The following is a 16,903-nucleotide window of genomic DNA, read 5'->3' on the forward strand; positions in this document are numbered from 1 at the left end:
GCAAGAGAGTGACACTCTCAGAATATTGAATTTCACTGGTTTGTCCCTAGATCAATGATTCTGTTTTAGAAAATAGTCTAAAGCAATCTAGCCCCAACTCACTGCTACTGATCCACAGATAAAAGAGTAGGCCAGAAGTTTCCTTGACCCTGAGCCACATCAAAGACCTAGCTAGGGACACACTAGGACTGAATTGTAGATCCTGTGTTTATTTAAAAGGAAAATGGAAATCAAGATTTGAACCATAATTTTCAGCCCACTGAAAAATTTTTTAAAAAATTAAAAAAAAAAAAAAGTTGCTCAAAATTTGACACCAAAAGGAAGGTCTGGGCCCTCCCTTGGTGGCGCAGCGGGTTAAAGCACTGCACTGAGAAGCTTAAGCCACCTCCGCATGGGTTCAATTCCCACCTGCCCCCGAGGAGACCACATAGTGTGGCAGACCTCTCCTGACCCGCCTGCTGCTCCCCTCAGCAGTGGACTTCTTCGATCTGCCTGTTCTGCTCCACACTCTGGTGAATTCTCTCACCCTCCGCATCTCTGACCTGTACCCCAGTTCTATATGAATAAATAAATAAATCTTAAAAAAAATTTAAAAAATTAAAAAAAAAAGGAAGGTCTGTCTGAACCAGATGTGATGGCTTCCTGCATGCTATTCCATCATTGTAAGAAGCTGTGTAAAACACTCAGTCCTCTTGTGTTAAACACATGCACACTCACAACACAGATAAAAAAAGTCAAGGCTAAAATTACAGTCCCTGTTCTCAAATCCTTAAGAAAGTTAAATCTTTAACTACAGTAAAAGCAGTACTATCTGTAAGAGAGGCTTTTCTAAGTCTACATAGAATGTAGAAAAATTCACCAAGATAGAATATTTGAACCGACACAGTAGGAATAAGTAGAGGAATTTATCATCTTAAGAAGCATCTGCTCTAAAGGACAGTGCTAATCAGTGAGAAATGCGAGGCTATCTCAGGGCATATCTATACTCAGGGAGACTAAACATTTTCCTAAGCTGTTTTTCATTTGCTCAGACTCTACTAGTGATATTAATGATAATACCTTGACTCAGAAATGGTTCCCCAATTGACTATTTAACTCTAGTCACCTGAAGGAGACTATGAGATCTTCAGGCTGGCTAATAAAAGTCCTATTTGTTAGATGGATTACCCAACTCATCATGAATATGTGCCTGGAACTGTGTTAGTGGCAAGGAGTAAACAACTAACTAAACCATGAACCTACTGTGTTGATTTTACACCTGCAAAAATGATAAGCAATTCTACCTATTGTTTATAAGCAATTCTGCATGGAAAGTACTTTGGGATGACAGAATGAGTATGCATTAGATTATAGTGAGATTTGTAAGACTTGTTAAGAGATCTGGAAAATGTGTACATTTATCATTAATTATTGTTTCAATAATCATGATTATGAACATGTAATATTGAGTTAAATTTTCTACTCTGCCCTTTACTGTGTGGCCTTTACAATTTTATTTAGTATTGCTAAGAGTCAGTTTCCTCATCCATAAAATAGGAAGGATTACCACACAGGGTTATTGTGGTAATTAAATGAGATCATCCAAGTGAGATGTTAGGCAAAGGTGGCCCCTAAATATATATAAATATATACACATTTAGATACAAAAAATATACATTTGTGTATGTGAAAGTGAAAGATTAAGTTCATTTATTTTTGAAATCCTGCTAACCTTGGGATCAATGTTAGGCAGGCCAAAAAAAGTGTCACTGTTATTTGTAATTTAATTGAATGCCACACTATTTTTGATACTCAAAGTTAAATCTGTTGTCTTCAATATTGAGAATTATGAAGTAAGATTTGGATAAATCTCTATCTCTTTCTCTCTCTCTCTCTCTCTGACACACACACACAGAAACTGCTGTGTATAATGATGATGTTTCATGTTTCACTTAGTTCAGGGCTCTCTATGCTCCTGGGTAAACCAACTGCTTTACAGTTTTACGAGTAAGAAATGGTGAAGAGGCCAATTACATTCCTGCTATAACCACCTCATGGAAATTATTTAATTGGAATTTAATAAATCTACTAATACATTCCAGAGTACACATGTATCCCCACCCCCTAAGGAAAACCATTAGCTGACTGTATTTAGAAAACAGGGAATAGATTGTCTTTTTTCCTTTGCCTCCTGAAGAGAAAGGGATTATTTGGGGGTTCACTCACTACTGGCACAGGGCCATTTCCTGCCTCTAGACAGAAAGGTTTAAATGAAAAAAAAAATAAAGTCACAATTCTCTACAATTCTCTGAGGACATCCAATAACTTATAAGAAAAGAACATTTTGATGAATTAGTACAAATTGATCAGAAACATATGGATCCTATTTCTTGAGTTTAAATTTGTCAAGAGAAAAACTTTTCAGAAAAATGAACTTTATAGATGTCCCTGAACCCAGGGGAAACACATATGATATTATTACTCAACTTAATACATTCCTAAGTTGCCCTATGCTTCACTCAGTGCACTCAGGTCATTTGTAGCTCAATTTGTACTGTCAAACACACAGCCCATCATGTTCTAATTGTTTTCAGAGTAAAATTCTCGTCAGCATAAGACATTAAGGTGGTCAGTATTTTCAGCAGTGAATTCAGAATAGTGGTTTATTTTCTCATCCCTTAAATAAAGTTAATTTTGTTCATGGCACGAGATGCTGAAAATATTAGGGTGACACATATCGGCACATCCAGCAATCAGTGCATAGATGGGTGGTGTAAACACTCCCTGAAGGCAATAGGGCATCAATCAAAATTTCAGCTCTTGCACTCATGCTAAATGGTGCCCTCATGCCCAAGGAGAACTAATTTGTTTCATATGCCTGAGTACTTATTTCTCAAAAGGTTTTTCAGAAATCAATATAATTATACAAGATACAAGAGATAGCCTTTGGCTTCATTTTACAAACGATGACAATAATTACTCAACAATGATTCAGTTGTATACATTGCTGACTTTTAAAGTTTATTGAATATAGCTTATGCATGACAGCATGTGAGAACGGATCCAGTCACAATGGTGGATGCATATTGGAAATACATGAAAATTAGAGCAAAAGGAGCCTACTATGTGTTGAGGTGCCACAGAAAGCTGATTAGTATCTCCCATACATAGTCAAACTTATTCTGTAAAATTCTTTAGGAAGGCTCTATATTGAAACCTGACATACATTTCAATAAGTGTAACATGTATTGCCCCCTTAGATTTAGGAGAGATTGCTGGTGTTTTTTAAGTTTTCATTGAGCAAAAGATACAGCTTTTGATAGTATCTTAGAACAAGCTCAGAGAAGCAAAAACCACAGTCTTTATGTGCATTCATGGAGTCATCATTATACCAGTCCAGAAATAAGCTGAGACTTAAGAACATTGAGATAATTAGGAAAGTGAATTCAGGTCTTCTCTCATGCAAATGTTTATTATTAAACTGAAAATAAACATTTAAAATATTTTTAAGGAGTGCACATAACAAAACTAAATGTACAGGCAGCACCTCTACCACTGGACATAATTTGTCTCGATGATCAGTATGTCACAGACCAGGATACTGCAAACCTATCACAAACCAAATCGAAAACCAATAGCGCAGAAGCCACTAGAAGCTGTCACTGAGATTTTGTCTGAGGTTTTCTTACCAGAGATTGTGGTATAATTACACTATTGTGACCAGAGTTTGCCAACTTTGCTTTATTACACATCCGGGTATCTACAAACTTTTCACTATCTTTCTATTCTCACTTGGTGAAAATGAATTGTCTCTTGACTAAGATTGGAGCTCCCTAATGTGATTCAAGACGTTAAGCTTACTGTTACACCCTCAAGTTCCCATGTGATGGACGTTGTAAGGCATCTATGAATATAAATTTTAGATCTGATTGAGATAAGACATGTTAGTGAGTCTGCCACTGTACTCATAAGTCGGTTTCTCAATTCAGCTTTGATCCATAACTAAGCTGAGCTGTATTTTCTCAGGGCAAGGCACCTGTGAGGGTTTCCAGCATGTTTTCTCTTGAAGAGCCAAGGGATTACAGAAGTGATGATCTACTAGTGAGTAGCAGTATCATTATCAATGTTTCCATAGTTAGGTTTGTATAGAGGCCATCCCTATGCCCAGATGTGTTAGGAGAAACAAGGAGAGGGCTGTAGCCCTCTCATAGCTTTCATCTAAAAGAGGTTCCTGGCAGGAAACACTGTCTTTAAAGGCAAATTATTTAGTGCAACTACATTGAGACTGGACCTTCTTATTTTCTTCACTGAGCTGACCTAAATGGCTGTGGCAAACCTGCTGATTTTTCATTCATTCATGGCAACACGTGTATCCTGCGCAATGGAAGACAAGCCATGGGCTGCTTTTCCTCCCTAACCTCCCTAAGAAGAAAGGCACAAGCTTCCAGCTCATGAAAATGCCCCCTAGAACGTCCTTCAGGGGGATCTTAGTGCCATTTTTATCTGTGTCAGATGTAGATCCAAACACATGCTCTATTTATAAAAATGTCACATCAGTTTGATAATCAGCAGATTTAATTTCACAGGGAGTTTTAAAGGTTTCAAAACTACCATTTAATCTAGATCATTTTCATGTACAGAAAAGTAACATGTTAGCTTCTTCACTCACCCTAAATGGGTCAAGGTGGTTAATATTGACTCTAGAGTTGCACACCTATGGAATTTGTGGATCGTCTTCACAGCACTCAGGTAGCATATGCAAACGCTGCTTGTTCTTTGGTATGCCAACTAAATCCTCTGGAGAATAAGAGAACAAAACTTTCTAGTTGGCCTGACTGTGCTGTGGTGACCTGTGCAAAGACATGCCCATGGCCGGGACTGAGCAAGGGTGGGATTGCTTCAGAAGATATGAATGACAATGAACTGTGGAACTGATGGTCCAGGACCCAACATCTCCATTTGCAGATGAGATCAGAGAGATGAAATTAACTGACCAAGTTTAGACAAGACGGTAGGAGAATCTAATTAGAACACAAATTTTGTGACTTTTAATCCAATGTTCCAATCTTTACAACAAGCTTCCCTTTCGTGGTAATAATAGCCAGTGGTAAACTGTGTCCTACTTTCTCATATCTAAATTCCGGGAGCCCTAATTCTGGTTCCGAGGAATGTAGGAGAGTATTCAATCTAAAGTTACAGTGGCCCCATCGATAGAATCCTGCAGGTTCAGAAACCGTCCCACAGAAATGACCTTCTAACCATACTTTGTAAAGAAATGCATTCTCTTTCAAACACAGTCCCAAACCTAGGAATATCCAGATCACATCATTTGAGCATTTTTTTTAAGATTTATTTATTTATGCATACAGGAAGTGGGGTACAGCTCAGAGGTATAGGGGTATGAGAGGATTCACTAGAGACAGAGTGGGGAGTAGAACAGGCTGGTTAACTGAAATACACTGCTAATGGGGGCAGCAAGAGAGCCAGGAGAGGTCTGCCTTGTTATGTGGGTCACCTCCATGCCCAGGGATCAAACTCAAGTTGCAGTGGCTGGAGACAGTTCCACAACAATGCACTTTAAGCCACTGCACCACCAGGGAGGCCCCTGAGCAAATATTTGCTACCCTCTCTAAGAATTGTGCATTAAAGTATTAATTGTAGAAAGTCTCCACTTCACTGGTATAGTCTGGGTTTCTACCCAATACTGAATTCCATTAAAACTGACATATTCATTACCACCAGGTTACAGTGAAGGAGGAGGGAGGTAAAGCAATCAGAAAATAAATGGGAAAAATGCACTTTTGATTTGCTCCTTTCATAAAAGTAAATATTGCAAGATTGACTTTTTAAAAGAGCTCTTACTCAAATTACATATGAGAAAAATGGCTAAGTATTTTCCCCAATCCTTCATGTTGGAAAAACCTGAAGTATCCACAAGGGGTGGCCCAATGTAGTAGGGGTCTGTGAAAGGGAAAAAAAAATAACTATTTAAAGCCTATAGCTTTGGGGAGAATAAACTATTCTCCAAATTCTCAAACATCCTTTTTCCCTAGTTGAGCTAAACTAGCTTGAGTTGTTCAAGTTAAAAGTGAAAGATTGGGGCTCTCCCTGGTGGCGCAATGGATTAAAGCACCACATTATGAAGCTCTCCGAAGCCGCTGCAGCACAAGTTCGATCCCCAGCCACAGAGCACCACAGGGCACAGCAGACCTCTCCGGACCTGCTCGCTGCTACTCTCAGCAGTGTACTTGTCAGTCTGCCTGTTCTGCTCCCCACTCTGTCTCTGGTGAATCCTCTCACTCACCACACTTCTGACCTGCACTCCAGTTCTGTAAGCATAAATAATTTTTAAAAAGAGAGAGATATTATATTATTGGCAAAATATACCGTAACTTACCATATACCACAGTAGATTCTTCACTCAATGTAAAAGGATGAGCTCTAGACTTACCTATCCAACAACTGACAAAGCACCTTCCCAAAGCAAAAAATACCTGGTAACATGGCAGCTGAAAGCCCCAGTGTCCTATACCTGCCACTAAAGTAGGGAAAGAGAGAAGAGAAACCAGAGAAGACTGGGAGAGAACTCAGGATATGGACGGGCAAGGAGAGGGGAGCAGAGAGCCTGGTTGTTGCCAGCCTTACAGGACCCCCTGCCTGCTGGCCTGCCAATGTCTACTGGCTCCCTGCTTCAGTGTAACAGGCCTGTTGAATCTACCTTAGGCTTCAAGATCCTTGACCATTTGCCTGAACCTTGATCATTTGCCTGCCCATCCTGCACAGCTTGCATGACACTCTATGTGAACTGTATGTGGTTATGAGCTGGATATGAAGGGTACTGAAACATAATTGGCACCTCTCCATGAGCCCGGGGTTTGCATTCAATCTTCCTCTATATTGCAATCTATCTAAAATTAATGGGTATGTAATGGGTATCATGCTGGTTAAAGATGAGTAACAGAGGAAGACATGTGTTGATAGATCAGAGAAATCAATAAGCTACCCTAAACTACATGGACTGTCGGTATCATTAGGGACCTAGTTATCACTAGGGCAGCCTAAAGCCTCGATTACCTAGTCATACCTTGCTGGGAGAAATTATATATATATATATATATATATATATATATATATATATATATATATATATATGTATATATTAGATTTTAAGGAGCTCTCCATACAGAGTAAGACAGAGAGAGGTGCAAAGACAACCTTATCTTAGTACCTAAAGGTGTCTGGTTAAATCATCCCCACCCTAGGCATGCAGGCTAACTGGCAGTGTGCTCTCTAACAAACAGCCAAGTTTATATTACCCCATCTGTGATGCTTACTGGTGGAAACAGGGTCACAAAGCATGGTGGGAACCACAAGGGGTTCTAATTTCTGGCTCCAGAACTCAGGGATGCTGGTAGTGAATATATTCAAAAGCAGTTATTTGGCTAGCTGTGGCAAACCAATGTGGACACTAAGCACTTAAAAGTTCACTTAAAAGAAAAGGCAGAACCTTCCCCAGAGTGAGACTTTCATTTCAACACTGGAGATTTAGGTTCATAAAATAAGGAGAGAAAACTCACTTCCGGCCACCCTTGTAACTGCTTATCAAAAGAAAAGCAGTAAAGATAGGCCAGGAACGTACTGTCTCTAAGTGTGTGTGTGAAAGACAGTGAAGAGAAGACAGAAGAAGGGAAGGGAAGGAGAGAGGGAGGAAGCTAGGAGGAAGAAAGAAAGCAAACTGCAAGACACGAGGACAATTTCTGAAGAGCAAAGGCGTATGTCAAAGTCTGGGAATAATTTCCTTCAATTCTGTTCAGTTGACGAGCATCTGACTTCCACCTGAAAATTATGTTTGCCCCATTCAAAATATGCGCTTTTGTAATAGGAGATGAACCTGTTTCCATAACCACATTCTTACACAGAATGTGAATAGTGTACGATAATGTTTATTTCACCAAACTCATATTTTAATCTTATATTGCAGCATAAACTAAGGTCAGCATTGACACTCAGACAATGTTTGTATACAAAAAAAAAAATAATCCCCAGTGAGAACACCAAGCTAGTCATCTGCTCCTTCCAGTTCTCTGAATGTCGGCTATATCTAGTGTTGTGCAAAACTGAAAAATGGTACATCATGTGTTTGGTGTTTCTATAAATAGTTTGTCCACAGGAATTGTAGCTCGGTATGAAGGATATAATTTTCCTATCAGAAATGTAAGTATCATTACATGTTTCACTTAAGTCCCCTTTTTGAGAACCACAGAGATTCTATGGCACTTCGTGTCAGTGACATAAGGCAGGACCTGCATAAGGTTTTTTTTTTTGGTGATCCATAATGTGATTCTGAAATAAAAGTGACAAACAATTTTTAACACTGCATATGTTCAAAGACCTCTGCCAAGAAGAGAAGAAATAGTCTTTGTACTACAAGCAAAAGTGGTATAGGTCCTTTATGGGCCTTAGTGAGGCACCACGTGGCCGGAACCCTGACCATGTCAAATCAGTGTGAGAACTGAATGGTAGACTTTGAGGAGACTGAAGCACCATTTCTCACTGTATTCCCATTTCTCTATTCTGGGATAGAGAAATCTGTTGTCTTCTTTGAATACTTTGTCAGTTGTGTCTGAATGTTCAAAGTTGGGGGTTAAAATTGAAACTGCTTCCATACCATAGAAACCAGTGTCTTCCCAATGGTACCCCTGAGCTCGATTGTTCTCCAACTACCATCAGTCGACCTTGAGGGCTGGACCATGCTGAGTGTGGTCTGGGACACTGACAAGCAACGTGAGGCAGAGCTGGTTATCTGTCTCAGCGCAAGGCTGCCACACTTACACAGCACCCTGTGATGCCCTCTCACATCTGCAGGCACGCTACTTAGCATGACAAATAGCAACACCACAGGTGTCGTGTTTCCCTCAGAAGACACAAAGTCATGAATTTAAATGACAAGGAGATGATATTTAACATTTTGAACAACAATCTGTTTGTTCTAAAAGCACAGTTAAAAAATATGATATATCAGGCAAAGGCCCAAACTCTGCATGCAATGAGAGAAAATGTCTACCTTCCTCCTACACAGAAAGTGATTTGGTTTTGGATATGCAAAGCTGTGATTCTTTACTGCCAGTGATATCAAAGTCAAACCAGCTGACTAATAATGGTGTTGAAAGCAACCAAATTTCTCTTTATTGAATTACTCCCCGCCAGTTCAGCAAGGAGAGTGAGGCTGGTGGTGTTTGTTTATTGAGGAGGTATATGGGGGAGATTAATAAATTCCCATGGAGTAGATGACTGAAAATGTTTTATGGGAAATGCCATCCTCAAGGGTCTGCATAGATACACATAAGGTTGGCCCCAGGTGACTGGCCATTCGCTAGACAGCTTTAGTCAGAGTGCCTCAAAATGTTAGGCCTCTGCCCATTTATCTCCTGTTTTATAGTTAAGGAGTGGGAACCCAGGTCTGGGTCATGTTACTACTGAAAACTAATTAGTATTTTAGGGTCTTTATGTATAATGTACCCAGGAAATCATACTTTCCATCTCAGAATCTTCACCTTAGATAACTTGAACCCCACTAATAAGAACTGAGCTGGATGATTGTTCCTGTAAGATTTTTTAAATCACTGAATGTGCCCTCCACAATAGGAAAATATCTCATAGTATCACACCCTTTGTAGCTTTCAGGGATGAAAGATACTGTTCTATTTTGTATGGGAAAACATTACAACTATATACACTCCAGAGAACAATAGCCAAATGCCATGAGTCCCTGAGGTAGAACAATGGAACAGACTCTATAAAAACATTTCTTAGGCTAACTTCCAGATATGAAAGGTGTGCTTACAAGTTTTGGAGTGGGGAAGTCACTATTTCATAAGGAATGGTATTTTTAGATGGCATGAAAAATGAAGAATGCATGAAACTGCAGAAGGAAACGAGGAACAGCCTCCCTGACTTAGGAATCTGGACTGCATTTCCGTACTCATTTCCATAACGGCTCCTTATTTTCCTTTCTTGTTGCTACAATAAAATTCAAACTGAGAAAAATAGGTGCTAACAGAAAGATGATCATGTCACATGTTATCAGATTTTTAGAGCCAACTCTGATATTTTTTACCATTCGTTTTCTGAACTCAGATGCTGCTAGTTCTTCCGTTAGCTGAAAATGACAGTGGGTAATCATTATCTCTTGCCACCTCATGTTTGATGCCTGGGTGTCCCTGTTACATACCTAATCACTTCAGTCATGATATCTATTTCTTTGAATTTCTATTCTGTGTTGTGAGATAATTCATTGCTCTCATCTTCACAAAGCAATAATTTAATTCTCAGTAGTGAATATCTTTTTTGTTTTCCATTTTTCAATCAGAAGTCATTATATATTTTAGTTCTGGTAATTCATTTTTGTGCCCCAATTATATCCTCTTGAGGGGGCTTCTTCCTTTTTTCATTAAAGTGCTGCACCATCTCTCCCACTAGAGTCATTTCAATCAGAACCAACTGTATTATTTGTTCAGCTGGGCTGGCTCCCTTCAATCTCATAGTTCCCTTAAGGATGTAGTGACAACAGCACCTTCACAGTCCAGTCTCTGGATGAATGACTGAAGTGGTGGAGGCTGCCAGAACATATTTTTCCTCATCCTTCCATTGTGTCCAATTCTTCCTGCCTGATTTCTTTCTTTTTTTTTTTTTTTTTTTTTGAATAGGAAATAGTAGGAATAGTATTAGTAGGAACAGTATTCAGTCACAATAGCTGTATGCACTTTGTATGACTAAATAGAATCAAATCAACTATTTTTTTAAAGTCTCCATTCCTAATCATTTAGATAACAGAGAGTAATTAAAGTCATGAAATGAGAAGCCTCTTTAATCATGTAAAGACATATACATATAACATCGGCCAGAAATCATGAAGACTTAACTGTGGAATCACTTCTCTGATTTAGGGAGATATGACCACTGATGGCAGACTCACATCACATGGGTTCCCACACTTTTTAAAGGAAAATTTCAAGGAAACTAACCAAATCCCAAAAGCAACTCTGCCTTCCCACACTCAACCGTGGTTTTACCACAAAGCAGTCTGCTTAACCCAGGAATAGGCAGATGCAGTCTTAACCAGGCAATGAAAAACAATTAAACAAGTGAATGCTCGAAGACAATAATATACAATGATAATAATGATAATAATGAAACAGAGATATAGGCGAAGTGGAAAGAAAAGTTGAGAAGGAAAATGGACTCTGCTTCTTTTTAGTCTGTAGGCACTCATGAGATCCTGTTCTACTTTCAGTGCTTGAAGTTCGATTCTGTTTTACATTGTTCACTTACATAATGTAGCCTCCTTTATATAATCTAGCTTGATTATATTTCTAGCAACCAATCTCAAAGTAAAACCCAAACCTAAGTTAAGGTTATTAATAATCTGGCGAAATTTATCATGTCTTCCTTCTTTCCTGACATTGTGGTTCAAATAGCCAGTCATCTGTTTGCAATACTCAAATATATCTAAATTCATCTCAACCACATCATCATGTTTTCTTTCTTTTTCATATAAACATACTTCTCTATCAATTTTCTCAGTAAAGAAGACATCAAGATTTACCCAGGTACGCAGGTCAAAAACTTAGTTGTTATTTTTGATTATTGTATTTTCTTCATAAAGCACATCTAATTTACTACAGTGATAGTTATTACTACTATTGATAGATATCCAGTTGTTTCCATTCTGAGGATATGAAAGGATTTCATTTCCTTGTCCCCTGGGTGCCTAACGACAAATAATGAAATGTGAGGAAAAGTTCTATGCAAAATTCCAATTGAGTCATTGCTCAATTGTTTTTCACCATCATGTAATAGTTAATAACTCACAGGGTAGAGTATCTTTCATGAGGGTCCTGACCAGCTAGAGTCCTCTACTGAGTCCAATGATACAGCATGGATAGAAAATAAACCTTTTCAGCTTTACCGTACTGTGTTTTGGGTACAATTTGTAATTACAGCATAAACCTGTCTACTCTAAGGGGTAACAATGCTTACCCTTGTTGACTTTAGTGTCAAAATTCTATACCAGATGCTGTGACCACTTCCTTTCCCACCATCACTGTATTCCAAAGTAACCTCATCTTTTCTCTGAATTTACAACACAAGTTTCCTAATCAGTCTTTCCTTTTTGCCTCAGACCACTCTCAATTCATTTCTCTAAACAGCAGCCAGACTTTTTTTTTTCTTTAAGTTGAATCTGATATCACCACTCCTCACTCCAAACTCTCAAGAACTTTCCATTAAACTTAGAATACAAATCAAAGCCTTTCCGTTAACCACAGTGTCTATGCTCTGACCCCCCCCCCTTAGTCTAAATTTTTCTCCTACTATTCTTCTACTCTTTTATCTCTTCTGCTACAACTGCATGGTCTCTGTTACCATTGTTAGTAAACAGTAAAGGAGTCCCCTCAGGGCTTCTTTCACTATTCACTTCGTTTGCAATATTCTACCTAAGACCACTGTGTGGCATGATTTTTCTTCCTCCCATCATATACTTTATTTGTCCCAAGACAACTACATTAGCTAAAACTACTACATCACTCCATCATTCATTATGCAGTTATGCTGTTTTATTTTGTAAAGTACTCTTTGAATTTTATTTTTTAATTTGTGTTTCCCTCTCCCCAGACTATGAAAATCATTAAGAAAGGATTTTGTTTTTCAGTTTTCTGTCTCTGGTATCCAGAAAAGTGCCTAGTGCTTATTGGAATTCACTAAGTAATTATCAAGTAAGCAAATTAATGAACAAATAGCCTCAACTACCAGGGTATCAAAACAATACTGCATTGAAGAGAAAATTGAGTAAGAAATAATAGCTTTTCATAGTTTTTTAAAGGAAAGAAAAATAAATCAAAATGTTGATAATCAATATATAGCTTTTACAGATGTCCTACCATTTAAAAATCTTTATTATGTAAAAATTAACTTATTAAAATGGTTTGAATTAGCCAATGTATCTTGAAACCAGAAAGCTTTCAAAAGAGACTCCACACTGGATACTTATCACAAACCATTAAGTATCCTTATGTCTCAATGAGGATTATCTAAATTTTCTACAAGGACCCCAAGAAACAAGCAAGAGGGTTATGAAAGCAAGAACAGACACAGGAACACAATAAAGAATTCAGGACAAAACCTATAAAGTAGGAACCACTAAGGCTAACAAATTTTTGAAGTTTACTTTTTGAATAGTTCAAAGAGAAGCCCTCAGGGTTATTTTAGTAGATATGATGGATTTACACCCAAAAATGCCAGCTCTGTTATCAACTTTTATACATGAAACAAAATTTCTGCAAAGCAGATGGTCCAAGTAAAGGGTATTTACTATTACAAGAGATAGTTTAGCTATACCTGCTTTCAAAGAGACTGAAATTCTCTCCCTGGTTTCAGAAACAGTGCAAGGAGGAATGACTGTCAGAATCAGAAGAACTGAATCAAATTGCTGGGTCTGTGACCCTGAAGTTTTAAATATATCACTTAACCTTTTATCTGGATATGAATAGGGATACACATGACCTGTTCTACGCATTTCATAAGATTGCTATGAAAATAAAAATATTATATATCCAAGATTTGCTTTGTAGCTTTTAAACAAATTCAAATGCATTTTATTCTGCTTCTTTTTCAAAACAAGAGTAAAAGAACATACAGCAAAATAGACATGCTTATCCATGTGGTTTTTACTTTAATTTGAACTTAATGTCCATCCATGTTTAAGAGATGTTACAATTTAGTAATCCTAAGAAAGTGTGGGATCTCCAGTGATATGGTCCCCTTGTTCTGAGAGATACTATCCTGGTGCCTAGAGTTCCTGCTTCTCAGCAGAATATAGGGGTCACTCAGGAGGCTTCTACCCAAGGGCCAAAATCCTGGTATGAGGAATATCCAGGCAAGCCAGTTATCTGCTGGAAACAGCAGCAGTTAAGAGAGAAGAGGACTTGAATAGCAGGAATAATGGTGCCCCTGAGGCAATAGCTCTTGGTCACTCCACAGGAGCTCACTATACCATCTCCAGGCCTGAATGTCCCCTACACTTTGCCCTCCTTTGTACTCAATGCTAATCAATAAGAGATTGTCTTTGGGTGGGGCACACATTACTTTGACTATAGCCCTTCTAGGCTGTCATCCCACATAGATTTTGAGTAAACTTCCCCTATCCTGTATACACCATTTCCAACACTGCAGCCCCAAAGGTGGTAAGAGACTGATACTATATTTCATTTAAGACATAGGAACACTAAGAAAGCTATTTTTTATTAGGTAACTACCATCACCTGTTTGTGTACTCAAACATTTCCAAACAATCAGTTTACTAGCCACAGAGAAAGCCAAATTCATGGCTAATCACATAATAATTTTTTTATAGCATTCATGTGAATATTGGAGAAGACAAAACAAGAAAAATGTACAAGCTTGTACATTGTATGAAATCCATTTGCTCTTATAATACATAAATTGCCAAGATCTGAACTCTAAGTCTCCATATATTTCTTGCTGTTGTGTTGCTTTACTTGAGAAAGTTTTCTCCTCAATAAATACAACCCAAGATTTTTTTTTCAAAAAAGCAGAATATGGTGTGTTATGCATACCTTGATGGAAGCATTAATTATCATTAAAAAACACTGATCAGGATGATTTAGCTATCAATTATACAAGTCTACTCCAAACTCACAATCAGAAGCTATTTTATGGAAATGATTAAAAATAAAAATGTCAGTTTACAAAAATTAACTGTATACCAGAAATCACCTGTCAACAAAGATAATTTAATATTTTATGGAAAATAACAAGACTAAACCCTACTATTAATGAAATCCACTCTATTCTCTTTTACACATAAAGCCCATATTATCTAAAGATATGAAAATTATCATAGGTAAATGAAACAGAACACTCTGCTCCTTTATCATGAAAACCAACCAATAAAATCCCTTTAGTCAATTAATTACAAGAAAATATTTAGTAACCCAAGTAATCAAAATGGAGAAATGTCAGCTAGCTTTGGCTCAATGACTTGATCTACTTGATATTCAGAAATCAATTTATCAGTGTTTTTCGAAATTCAGATCAAACTGTACCATCTTTAATGTTTGCTGAATTGTGTTGTTCCCCTACCTCGTGATGATTCTTGGCCAGCCACTCCTTAATGGTGCTGAGGGCAATGATTGCAGCAGGTTCATTTGGGAAACCTAAGTAAAGAGCAGAATAAAACAAATTAACAAACCCAAAGGGGTGAACAACCCAGAGAAATAAAGCATGGCATGGTTCTGGATTTTTCTTTCTTGAACAGGATGTAATCCAATCAAATTAGTAAGGCCTGAGCAAGATAAGTCTTGGTGAAGTACAGAAGTATGTGAAACCTGTGTTCCTACACATAGAGCAACAAACAGACTTGTCTTCTACCCCTCCACAGCTACAAAGCTATGAATGACTTAAATGCCTCCACAATTTTACAACAATATCAATTAAAATATACTTACATTTGTTTAATAGCTTTCAAAATACTTTGTCTTTTAACTTATGTTCTTTTATTTATTTTGCAGAAGAACTGGGGTGTAGATCAGAGGTGCAGGGAATGAAAGGATTCACCAGAGACAAAGCAGGGAGCTGAACAGACAGACTGACTGATATACATAGCTGAGGGGAGCAGCGGGTAAGACAGCAGAGGTCTGCTGTGCCTTATGTGGGTTAGCAACCTGGCCGGGGATCAAACTTAGGCCATGGCAGTGACAGTGCTGAGATTTAACCCCAAGCCACTAGGGAGGCCCCAAAGTACTTAAAATAATCTTCTGATAAGAGGTGGTCAGATTAAACCTTACTACCCTTGTGTATCAACCAAATAAACTTGACACAGAGAGAACATATGGCCAACTCAGGTTACAGGTCAGCAGTGTTCTATCAGTGAGATAACACAAGGCAGGGAAAACTACTTGCCAAATTATCAATAACAGTAAAAACTATTATCAGAATTCAAAGAAGGCATTGCCTACATTGTTTAGGGTCATTAGCCATTTTCTTGGGGGAGTTTGGAATTGAGAAAACATAATGGACTTGATTTTGTAATGTGGCTCAGTTTAGAATGAAAGGAAGTGTGACTCAGTTATACCATGTTGAGGGTGCATGAGCACACACACTCAATTTCTAAAACTCATCCAGAATGACTGAGGTTATATAAACCAAACATTCCTGAACTTGCAGAATCATCACATTCTGCCAAAGAGATAAAAAAAAAAAAAGTGAAAGGATAACCTTCTAAGTTATATATTTACGGAGAAGAGAAAAGAGATTAAAGTGACTGTACTCATGAAATTGCTCTCTTCAAGCTCACCACTGGCTTCCTAATCACCAAATCACAGTCTTTCGGTCAGTCTTCAACCTTTCTGTTACTAGATGTGCTTCACTGGTTTCATATTTCTTTTTATTTCATTTTTAAATTTTTATTTATCTATATATTTTACAACATTTTTGTTTTGTACATTTGTTTTCATTTTGGTTGTAATCCTTGTAGACTTCCCATCACCACTTCACCCATGTGCCATCACCACAGTTCCGTGTGCTCTCCCCATCCCAGTTTTGATCCTACTCCCCTCTCCTCCCCCAAAGATTGTCTCTGGTTTATAGCTGTTAGTTGATGTTCATTTTTACTTCATTAAAATTACTAAATTATATATATATATATATATATATATATATATATATACACACACACACACATATATGTACACACACACACACACTTCCCCCCCCCCAATCCTGTACACTCCAGCTATGAGTGAAACCAACCAGCATTTTTCTTTTTGTTTCTGGCTTGACCTTGATCTTTCCAGTCCCATCCATGTTGCTGCAAATGGCATATCTTTTTTTGATTGCTGAGTATTCC

The 16,903-nt window shown here is 37.9% G+C and overlaps 1 protein-coding gene across 1 annotated transcript in view; it reads right to left on the reverse strand.

Annotated features, from left to right (window-relative positions):
* The window catches only part of MACROD2 (MACRO domain containing 2), a 1,662,610-nt gene that overhangs the window by 442,750 nt on the left and 1,202,957 nt on the right, over nt 1-16,903 (reverse strand). The window contains 1 exon segment of the mRNA XM_012728257.1: nt 15,139-15,212. Coding sequence (XP_012583711.1) covers nt 15,139-15,212 — 74 coding nt within the window.

This window comes from Condylura cristata, unplaced genomic scaffold (assembly GCF_000260355.1).
Source record: "Condylura cristata isolate star-nosed mole 26May11 unplaced genomic scaffold, ConCri1.0 scaffold00022, whole genome shotgun sequence".
Taxonomy (NCBI): domain Eukaryota; kingdom Metazoa; phylum Chordata; class Mammalia; order Eulipotyphla; family Talpidae; genus Condylura; species Condylura cristata.